The 11,447-nt window shown below is 40.3% G+C and overlaps 2 protein-coding genes across 2 annotated transcripts in view; one reads left to right on the plus strand and one right to left on the minus strand.

Annotated features, from left to right (window-relative positions):
- The window catches only part of b4galt2 (UDP-Gal:betaGlcNAc beta 1,4- galactosyltransferase, polypeptide 2), a 161,112-nt gene extending 154,716 nt beyond the window's left edge, over positions 1–6,396 (plus strand). The window contains exon 8 of the mRNA XM_068737623.1: positions 1,816–6,396. Coding sequence (XP_068593724.1) covers positions 1,816–1,966 — 151 coding nt within the window. The 3' untranslated portion in view covers positions 1,967–6,396. The remainder of the gene's footprint in view (positions 1–1,815) is intronic.
- Positions 6,397–7,191: 795 nt separating this feature from the next.
- Positions 7,192–11,374, minus strand: zgc:113531 (uncharacterized protein LOC541359 homolog). Its single transcript, XM_068737625.1, has 3 exons — positions 10,868–11,374; positions 9,427–9,556; positions 7,192–9,208 (listed from the first exon to the last, which is right to left on the minus strand). The coding sequence occupies exons 1-3, from the start codon at positions 11,216–11,218 to the stop codon at positions 9,018–9,020; spliced, it is 672 nt and encodes a 223-aa protein (XP_068593726.1). The 5' UTR covers positions 11,219–11,374; the 3' UTR covers positions 7,192–9,017.
- Positions 11,375–11,447: the final 73 nt, after the last annotated feature.

Genomic DNA, 11,447 nt, shown 5'->3' on the forward strand with positions numbered 1-11,447 from the left:
ATTTCAGTTTAAACTGCCTGCTTTTCCTCCTCTCCTTCCTTCCTTCCTGTCCTTGCATTTTCTCTTAAACTATTCCCTCTTCCTTTTTAGATAGACGTGCCATATTCCTTGGAACTATTTATATCTTATTGTATTATATTGTTCAAGGGAAAGATGCTTGACAACATCTTCCCTGCGACCATTCATGCCATTAAGGCTCTGTTTTGATTTGATTTGCGAGAGACAGAACTGAGAAGGCCACGCAGAGGGAGGGGGGAGATCTTCACTCGGCAGTTCTGACAAGGCTGTGTAGACTCAGTGGTCCATGTCGGACTGAAGTGTCAACTCCATTTGTACGTCCAAGCATATCATTAAGAAGACGTCTTTTGTATGAGTCTTTTGAAAATCCGCTATTTCTCTGTTCACACACGTAAAATGGCATTTTTAAGACAAGAGTGTTGTGAACATGCTGTTAGACACTCGCACGCTGTGGCCTCATCTCCACCGTGACTGACTGCAAGGACTGATACTACTACGCAGGTGACAGAGTTTTTGTCTTATGAATCTGTTTTGATGCCAGAGGTTGCACCCCAAACTGAACTGAAGCACATAGCAGCAGCACTGTGCAGCTGTCCGACGCACTGTGTGAATTATTTCCCCATCTTAAATACGAAAATCAGAGCAGATTCTGATGTAACTGCTGAATCACAGCCAATGGGGAAGGATATTCCATCATAATTCAAACAAACCACGGCGGATGTGATGGATAATACTGTTCACTGAGTCACAGTGCAGCGCTATAGCACCACCTGTTGGTCAAAATCCACACATGGAAATTAGATTTGAACTTTAATTTCAATAACCCAAGAGAACGGTTTCTTCTCTGCTTTCAGGTTAGTGAACAGGTACAGCTACCTAGAAGGGCTCTTTTAAACATCAGGCTCTTATTAGGGTTTAAATATGGATTTATGTATTAGCATTCATGCTGTAAATTGGGTTTTGGTTGCGTTTGACGGTTGAAGTTACAGCACAACAACTTACTTATTTTTCTCTCTTCTAATACTTCTCCCAATACCAATATGTGTTTAAATTATTTAAATTGTATTTTCCTGTATTGATAATTTCCCTATTGTTGTGTTAGTAATGAGATCTACGATTGTGAACTTAATTTCTCAGGTGTGCCTGCATGATGTTGCTAATTAGAAGGCTTGTTTAATGATTAACGAAAGACAAAATTAGAGAAAGGAAGAAGAAAAAAACGTTTTCCCTTTAATCTTTGCTTTTTTTCTTATTAATAACGGAATATTTTTTGGTTAAACTGGTATGCAACAAAAAAAAAAAGTGCATGGAGACAATGTTATGTTTTAAGGGGACACAAAGCCAAAAAGTTTGGGAACCACTGCTCCATTTGATCCCCTTTTAGCTGCTGGGGTCAGATATTTGCCCCAATGAATGTCACAGAAACCTTGGCTTTTTAAAATGTATACTAAATACTTGTTGGACCTAAAAGTGAAGAGCTTTTTTTCTCTCTTATTTCTTTTTTGGCCGCCTTGCACTTTAACATTGTGCCTTGATTAAGAGGAGTCATATTTGCAATGGGAAACAGACAGTCCTGTAATAATCTGCATTTCCTGAAGCATAATATAACCCAGACCTCCCAGACATATAGCCCTACTTAGTCTCACACAAACGTGTTAATAAAGAAGCAAAGATTTTCATGTCAAAATTCACATTTTACTTTGAAGTTCCGTCTGTATTGTTTTTAATAAAATGTTCCTCATTGTCTCCGACCTCTCTCACACCTCTCTCTCCCTTTCTTTGTCGTTCACCCTCCAGGTTTAATAAAATCCAGAACACGAAGAACACGATGAAGAAGGATGGCATCAGCTCTCTGACCTACAGACTGGTTCAGGTCAAGAGGTACCCTCTGTACACAAATATCTCTGTGGAGATTGGCAAACCACCGCCCCGGCCTATTAAGGGCTAGAGGAAGAGGAAGATGAGGGGGGGCGACACACATTGACATGAGGGAACAAGACAAGAAGAAGAGCTCTCGTAGGAAGGAAATAAAGAGGAAACACATCCTAGACATCTGGAAGGATGCAGGAGTGAAAGGTAGAGGAAAAGTCACAAGCACATCATGGTCTCTTTTACCCTCTTTACCTCCGTCTCTCTCTCTCTCCGTCTCTCTCTCCGTCTCTCTCTCTCTCTCTCTCTCTCTCTCTCTCTCTCTCTCTCTCTCTCTCTCTCTCTTTGAGATTGCAGCTTGCCATTTCTGTAACCAGGACTCAGGCTCTTTCCAACATTTTCAAGCAGCCAGCGGCTTCACACCTCCTACCTTTACCAATCAGTGACTTCAGAATTTTGAAGAGTGTGGACCAAAGCTCAAATGTCAGTGACCAACCAAAGGTTGGCGTCAAACTTGGAAGCTGAAACTTGGCGTCTTTCCATTAACAATCTTTTGTAAACTGGAGGACATCCAGTGGAATATCGACAGAGGGTATTGACAGGAAACGTTGTCGGGGGACATCATTTGAAACTTTTGAAAGTTTTCATGACCTGTTCTGAAAGACAGCATCGAGTGGAATTACTTGGAATATCTGACCGAATTCATTTAAGTAGAATGAAAAGAAATGACTTTTTACATGGATACCAATAGAGACACAAGAAGTGGAACCAAGTTGTTTGGAAATGATATATCAGAAAAAGAACAAAACCTTGTGGACAACAAACCTTTTAAACGCCATCAAACATTATACTTTCCAAGCATTCACAGTGATGGTGACAATAATGGGGATTTCCATTAGAGGCAAACTGAACATTAACGAAATATGACAACATGCAGTGATGCTCCGCGGACTTGTATTTGACGGATTGCATATCAAAGAAATCGTCCGACTCTTATCTTTTATCTTTACAAGTGATGTTAACAGACGACTTAATATTGACGTCTTTGTCAGGGAGTTTGGATCAAATTACTCAATCAAATCCTCCGGTATCAGTCAATGAATGTGTATTGTGCCTGCATCTACAGTGCTGGGACACGCTGATAAAACATGTTCGTCAGCAGCAACAGACTTTGGAAACAGAAACTGACTCATTGGAGTGACGGGAAAGTTTTGCAGCGGCGTAAACATATTAAAGAGTTTTCTCCTGTGCTGAATCCAACGTCGTGGAACTACCTTGGGAATGCTTTTGAAATCAGATCGAGGAACTGAACACAACAAGGCAGATATACACTGACACCTCAGTCATGATTTCAACCCCATGGGGCACATTTTGGAAATTAGGTTTCTGGAAGCTTTGTTTTTTGGGGGGGGTTTTCACTCCGCTTGAAAATAGATGAAGAGGTTTATTTTGGTAATCTGGGCGTCAAACGTAAAATGTTTGTCTCTGTAAAGTGCAAATGGCCTGAGGTTCATTAATATTCCTTAAGGTAAAGATTTGATCTTAGTACAAATATGCATTTTTCATTAGAAAATTGGACATTTACCACATTTTCTGAACGGATATGGGGCAGAAAGGGGTTTCCCTGAGCGGATACAAAAGCTGATTTACAATCCACAGACAAGACCAACTATCACAATTCATTAAAATTCTATTGATACTGTTTCTATGACAATTTCTCTCTCTGCTATCTTTTTCTTTAAATCTTGAAGGAAAAGGCGATCATATCCGGAAAGAGGAAATTATAAGGTGATAGTCTTTTGCTGGTGGAAATTGTGAATTGTATGGCAGTAATGAGTTATCGTTTGAGCAGTTTGACTGACATCTCTATTGCCGCTTCAGATTTTATCATCATCAGCTGTCACTTCTGTATTTGAATCGATTCTATCACACTTTTTCGTAACTGATGGTTAAATTTTTTTCTAATTTCCAAAACTTATTTAGTCTCATATGAGTTTCACAACTTTCCCTGTGTGAAAAGAGAACAGACATTTGTCCTTGTCTCCACTTTCGACGCCTAAACACCAAACTGATGCCTTCAGAAGTTATCCATGCTGAGGTTATTTTTATTTAAAGGTCATTTTAGGGAGTAAAATCAATATATGTGAGAAGATGTGCGTTTTAAAATGGGTAATACAGAAATGATTTTTTTGAAATTGAAATATCATATTCAAAAAAAAACTTGTAAAAAATATTTCCACATATCTTTTAAACAGACAGAATATTTGTGTCCAATGCTTTAACTGTACGTTTGTTGCCAATTTTCTCTCCCTCTGAACAATTTGGGGCTTTTATTTTGGTATAAATTGTGCATTGTTGGCCTCCTCTGTGGTCAGCCTTGAGGCAAAAAGGCCCAAATGTTTCCATCTGTTTGGGTCTTTGTTATCTTCATCTGAAGCCTGTTGGCAGGTCTGATTACGCCTCTCACACACACACACACACACACACACACACACACACACACACACACACACACACATTCACACCCTTCCCTTTTTTCTTTGCATTATCTCGCCTTTCATTGCCTTTTCCCTTCTCACTCTTCCAGTCCAGACTGTATGTGTGAATGGTCTTCTGCTGTGCTTTGTGGTGGGCCTACTGTAGGCACAGCTGTGTCTCACAAGAGTGCTTCTTCTTTCAATAGATATCGACAGGGCCTCTCTTTGTGTCTCTGAATCTGCGCCACTTGCTATATCTTTATTTTTCTATCTCAGTACACATCCCCATTTGTGAAACCTGTGGTGTCCCCCCGTTTTCTCGATCTCTCCCCAACTTTATCCGAGTCTCCTTTCCCTTTTCACCCACCCTTGATACTCTCCTGGTGAGTTTAAGTGTCCTCAGTGGGCAGTCGATCTATGGAGCGGTCAATACAATCCCACTGTTTAAAGCCACCACTTGTCCCACTTCAAAGTCATTGTTTTCAAGTGGGAAGTGAAGTTACAACATTTTGTAACTGTTGGATTCACATCAGTTTGTAATGCAGTCATTCATTTTTTTCCAAATACATTTCTTCAAAGTTTTCCTCCATAATTCACCTGTTGATTTAAAATTGTTGTAATCAGCAGACAGCAAACAAAATGACAACTTTGTTTTTTCCCATTCTTACAGTATTCAAGCACTAGTGATTTAATGTTTTACTTTCATAAAGTCGGGTGACTTTTGACAAAAGAGAACGGGTCAAGATCCAAAAACACTGGATCCTACATTTCCCATGATGCAGCTGGACAGTGTTTCTCATAAAGTTCATACATTTGGAGAAGCTATATATATTGGGTGTAAAAGTGTCATTCATTTTAGACTTAGATGGGCATTACATTACAGCAGACGCTTTTATCCAAAGCGACTTACAATTCAGTATCTATCTACACACCGTAGGCACAGCTACGGGGGCAATTTTGGGGTTAAGTGTCTTGCTCAAGGACACATTGACATGAGACTAGTAGAGCAGTAGCCGGGGACCAAACCGCCGACCCTCTAATTGAAAGACGGCCCTGCTCTCCACCTAGCCATGGTCACCCGTCATGCCACGGGCATGAAACTGAAGAAACAAAAGATGTGTAACAGGAAACGTCCAATCACAGGGCTTTAAATGATGTTGAACAATATCATTGTTGTAACAGCCGTGAGAATCTACAGTTACTCTATTGAGAAACCGGATTTTCCAATCTGCACGTTCAAGAAATTAATTTGGAATTTCTGGGACAAAATTGTCAACTATAGCACCGTTTTGTTCAAAAGTGGAAAAATACTGAACCAGCATTAGACTCTCTCCTCCTACTAAATGCCCACTTTCTATGCCCACACCTCCAGTTCATTAAGCAAGCTTTCTCCGGTCTCAAGGCCAAGCTGAGATAACCCTGAAGACCTGGTTTCTTTTTTTGCTCCTGTCCCTGCACAGAAGACCTTGTACAGCTGTTTTCACAGGCTGATTCGTACTCCTCATGATGAGTAAATTGAACTTTGAAATGAAGATAATTTTCTAGCTTCATTACCCTTAATGAGGTCAGTTACATGAGGAAAGTACAAACTGAGGAGTGACAGTTACTGGAAACAATGAAGGTGAAAGCAAGAGAGGCCCCGGTGTGTACAAACAGTAACGTACGGATGTTAGATCAGCAACAGAAATGTCAGCAAAAATAGTATTTGAAACATTTCCTTTACTTGAGAAGAAGAACAACCATGAGGAGCGCTTGATGTTTCCTAATGGACTCTTGACTTTTGAAGCGGTTCCAGTCGTCAGGCACACCTCAGGTGGTGAAGTATTAGAAACGCTTTTTCAAATAAATTTTTTTGCTGCAAAGCAGAGAGAACTTTCAGGCCTGTGGGCATTTTTAAAAATGTTACTGTATCTATAGCTATGTTTTTTTTTGTACATTGAATGTTGAAAATGTTATATCTTATATAGAATGCATTACATCATATCAAACCTACTTTTTCTATACAATCAATAAATCTGATGGTTAAAGATTGTATGGTGGTGTTGTCAGTTGCTTGCTGTGTGTGTGCATGTGTTTTTTATCCCAGGTTACTGAAGAAGACACTGAAACTCAAACTCATAAACCTGTTGCTGTTGTTTCTGTGTGACTTAGTGGACTAAAATGCCAACCCCCCCGCTTGGATTACCTTCGGCTTTACTTACGCAGTCTTTCATTTCCTCCTCTTTGATCTCCTCTTTCATGCTACAAAGTAAAGCTTTGTCTCTTTTACTTTCTACTTCATTTGTCATTCTTTTAATTTGTTTTGCTCTGCAGGGAAATAAGGACGGTGTCCTCTCAGAGCCAAACCGGTCACAAAACAGCAAATTGTTTAATTAAAGTAAAATGATGTAACTCAAGCGTTAACACGCATTAATGAACATGGAAAGCTGTTTTAATTTGGAATATTTTAAAAGATGTTGGGGTACATTAGCAGCATAACACACTACATGATTCATGGGTGTGATTCATGTTGGTTCCCTTTTATTGTAGGCAGTAAATTTAAACTCCACTTCAAAGAGTGGTTTGACAGCTTAGGCTTTTTTTGCTGAGAGTTAAATGAGAAGATTGACACCACTATATCTGTGCAGTGAATACGGCTAATTGTGTTACCTTTGACAAGAGGCAGGCTAGCTGTTTCCAGTCTTTATGCTAAACTAAGCTAAGCTAACCTGCTGCTTGCTGTAGCTTCATATTTCCCGAACAGACATGAGAGTGTAGTCCATCTTCTCATTTAACTCTCAGCAAGAAAGCACACAAGTATATTTCACAAAATGTCAAACTATTCCTGTAACCTTGTGTCTTTCTGTTTATTCAGTAATTAAGAGCATAACTATAGAAGAACAGCCGTCAGTTACGTTCAATATTCTTATTCTGAATAGTACTCCTGCCACGAAAATGTAAATACAGAAAGAGCATAGTTATTCATAAAGTCTCCTGATAAAATTTGATTTTAAATGTGTTAATAACCCTAGAAGTTAACCCTTTATTTAATCCCAAACCTTGCATAAACTTTTCGGGGCGAATCAAGTCAGTGAAACGTGTCAGTTGTAATGACATACAGCAGCAGTTTGGGAGTCTCGAAGTAAATGTCATTACAGGCTTCAACACTGCACATAAACATGAAACAAGACAAGATTATTTTTGGTTTTCATTCAAAGGTCCCTCAAGATTAAAGCGGTAGATAATGACAAATAAAAGAGGAGAAAGATCTTCTGTAGGTATAAAATGAAAATACACTTATTTTTCTGTACACTTAACTGTACACTTTGATAACAGTGGCAATAACGAGGAGGGCTGTTTTGAAGAAGGCTACACATTCTTTTTAGTGAAAAATTAATAAAGCAGTTAGTTACACATTGTTTTTCCTGCTCCACAGTGAACATGCACAAATAACCCTTTTTTTCAAACATCGCTCTTGTCTACAATTACTGTACAGTCATATGTTAGACCATAGTCTCATACGTTATATTTCAATTAGCCTGGATATTGAACTGCAGAATTTACAGGACAGTTATAAATTGTGAATTACTTCGCTGAGCCATTTCCTAGCGAAATTGCATCACAGCTGTGCATATATTTGGCTGGTGCATCAACCCGTGGCAGGTCAATTACGGTTCCTTATCATCCAATAATGTCATTGGCTTTGTTGTGTTGCCAGTCGTTTCCCAAAGCAGGGGGAATAAAAAAATATGCCTCCTGGGTGACTTGCTTCTATAAAAGCTATAGTCTCCCTCTTGTAAAACAATTTTTAAGAAACCGTGGACAGGCAGATAAAATATAAAAGGGTCAATATCTGGAGTGTGGTCACCTTTCAAGGGTGAAGTTGGTTTGTTATAGTTCCTGTCAGATATGTTTGATTATGGTGTTTTCAGTAGGAGTACAGACATTACAGTATGCTTAGGGATTAAGGCCCTGTAAATCAAACAACTTATAGTTACATCACCGCAGTCCGTATTATTGAATGGAGAGAGTTTTAATCAATTTGTCCTTCATAAATTCACTGTTTTCAGTGGTTTTCATGGACTATAAGTCATCTTCTTAGCTATAGCAGGATTAAGTTTTATCCAGTCTTCGTTACATATAAGTAAAGCCGGATTAAGGTATTAGGGGTTATATGGATCTTCCACCAACCACCCACTATGCATTGTGTACCTGGCCACAAGGTGTCAGGTTAGTTTGTGGTTATTTGACAAAACAAATTTTGGAATATGCGCCATGGACCACGATATAAACTAAATTAATGAAGATCTTATTGACTAAGAGGCTGTCTATGTGACAGAACCAAAAAGTTGGATTATAATCAAATTGCTAGAAACCCACTGACATGCAGAGAACCTGGAGCTTTCTGTAACTTAGCCTTGAATTTAGACCATGTTTGCAATATGCAGCCAAGGCCTGTTAGAGGGCCAGCCTTGTCCACCAAAGTGACAAACTCAGTAAGTCTCATCAGTATTACAGAAACCTTGGATAAAAAAATTCCTTGTGGAATGGCAGCTCTATTTTCTACCCCAGCTGCACAGGAGGGTTCAGCATGTTCTTAGAGATGGAAGGAGTATCAGCCACCATGGATTGTATGTTTTAGGGTAACAGCTGGGTCTCTGCTGACGGAGTGAATCAGTTTTTCTTGGTGGATGGTTGTTCTGGAATACAGTTTTTGAGGCGGGAACAGGTGGCGAGACGGTTTCCCTCCCAGTAGCCGGCGTCCTGACCGTCGTGACAACGACACTTGGTGCAGGAGTCGACCCAGATGGGCTCTCCTGCAGGAATCACCTGGTTGCGTGATGCATCGACGTAACAGTTAGGACCTGGAGGGAGATGAGCAACAGAGGTAAGTGTAACTGCAGTTGAACAGACTTTACAAACAGGGAAGCGCATAAGGTCAAGTGCACACACTCATCCCTGCATGCAAATTATCAAATGCATTATAATTTGATAGTGGCGTTCATACGGAGAAGATAAATCTCTGTGGCATCTCTGTGAGGCACTTTCTACATTTACAGTTTTTCTGCTATTTTCAACATACCCTCCCTGCATTCAGGGCAGCATTTCCCAGGCTGGTAGACCGGGTTGACGCATGGCGGAGGGGCACAATCTGCAACCAGACAGCGGGCAATGCCATCATTGTCACAAGTACACTGCTCACATTCTGATGGCTGGAAAAACACACACACACACAAACACAAACAGTATTACAGTTACTATGGATGTTATTTCTGACCAGCGCCTCTCACTAAGCCCCCTTCATGCCATCTCAAAAGGGGGCGCTATATACCTCCAATTCCCGGCTGTATTCTCAAGTTACATACCGGCATACCAGACTGTGTTTCATCGGCTCAGACATACAGTCTATGGTTCTAGAAGCTTTAGCAGGAAATACGCTGAAAAAGATGTATAAGCTGATACTTATTGTTATTACTTTATTATTATAACACACAAGCTTAGGCAAACTGTTTTTTGGGTTTTAGTTTAATCATATTGTTCATAGTTACACATTTGAATAACAGGCAACAGTAGTTCAGAACAGGGTGATACCTGAATGAACAGTATTGAGCTGCTGCTCACCTTTTGTTTTTGTGATATACTGTATGTGTAATAGCTATTTACAAGCTGGCTCTACTGCACATTATCTAAAGCTTTCTGCAAAAAACAGCCTGAAAATCCTCTGGGGTATTCAACGTGGTCATAGTGTCCATGTCGTTCTTTTTAATACCATGTGGTTTTCCTTTAACATCTTAACAGTTGGACATGAGTCCTATTCTGCACATAGAGCCTATACAAATTTGCAATGTCATTTAAACCATTTCTTCAACAAAAAAATAAATAAGTATGATATTAAAGCCTTCACAAATGCTGCAGTAATTAATTCAAGATTCATTTGTGCCGACAGGCAATTTTGGACTTATTGGCAATAGGCCTTTTTTTCAAAAGATACTGCTGTATTTGTGTACTCTACCCTTAGAAAGCTAAATAAGCTTAGCTTTAATGAAGTAGTTTCCAACCTTTTTGACTTGTGACCCTTTAAAAGTAAACAGTGGCTGCTCATGACCCCCGGTCACAGGTTATGGCCTCAGTGAAACAGTTCAGCGAAAGATTGATTTTAGCTTCTTCTTCTGGACTGTTTCAAGCATTTTAGATACCTGATGAACTAAAAACTATCTATTTAATTAATAAATAGCAAAAACTAGAGAAAAGTTAGAAACAATGGAATATATTCTCTCTAATCTCTTAGATTTTTCTTGAGAGCTGACCTCTAAAATGGGCATCACTTCTATGTACACTATGTAGATCTTTTTGCCAGTATTCTGATTCCATATAAGAAAAGACAATTAGCCCTAATCTCAAAATATGTAAGGCCCTGTAATAAGATCATGTATAGGTTCATGCCGTCCCCATCCATCCTGGAAGCCATCAACAGACCATCCCCATCTTTGCAAGCTTTTAGGTGTCAGAGTTTTCAGCCTTACCTGGAAGTTCTGCCCCAGCTCGTACACCACTCCTCGGTACTCACACCCGATCTTTTCGCACCTGGGGCAGCAGTCGGTGGGGTAGTGGCTGACATGGATGCACGCAGCCGGGAGAGAGGTGCACTCTGTGCGGGAACACGCGGAGCCATCGGTGGTGCATTCGCATTGGGTGCAGTGATCGGAGTCCAGAAAATACCATTCCCCCACGAAGTATATGCTGCCGTTAGCCTCGCAGGTGCTTTCCTGCTGTCCGGCGACTGAGAAGCCAAAGCCGGCCTGCGCGCAAAGCAGTAGTGCCAAAACTGCCGTGCGTAAACTGCGCTCCAAGGCAGCTCGCTCAATGAAAAGCATGATGACCAAATTGATTCCCCCTTACCCAAAATAAAACTAATACAAGTTAGTATTTGTAAGTGTTACATTGTTACTGGACGCTAAAATCCTCGCCGTTACCGCAGTCCTCTTTCCGCAGAGGTCTACTGGGACTGCGCACACTTCTGTAAGGAGCCCGGAAGAGGGCGGAGGTTGGGGGGGGGCATAAAGAGGGAAAGTTATATTCACTGCCTCTCACACCCGAGTGTCA

This window comes from Cebidichthys violaceus, unplaced genomic scaffold (genome assembly GCF_023349555.1).
Source record: "Cebidichthys violaceus isolate CVI_PGR_0920_01 unplaced genomic scaffold, fCebVio1.0.p SCAF_8, whole genome shotgun sequence".
Classification (NCBI taxonomy): domain Eukaryota; kingdom Metazoa; phylum Chordata; class Actinopteri; order Perciformes; family Stichaeidae; genus Cebidichthys; species Cebidichthys violaceus.

Bases quoted from the DNA above. Each gene is read 5' to 3' on its own strand.
- zgc:113531 (XM_068737625.1), bottom strand. From the start codon at position 11,218: ATGCTTTTCATTGAGCGAGCTGCCTTGGAGCGCAGTTTACGCACGGCA. The intron at 9,557-10,867 runs GTAAGGCTGAAA...GTGTTTTTCCAG, and splicing joins AGCTGGGGCAGAACTTCCAG to CCATCAGAATGTGAGCAGTG. The intron at 9,209-9,426 runs GTATGTTGAAAA...ATCTCCCTCCAG, and splicing joins CTGCCCTGAATGCAGGGAGG to GTCCTAACTGTTACGTCGAT.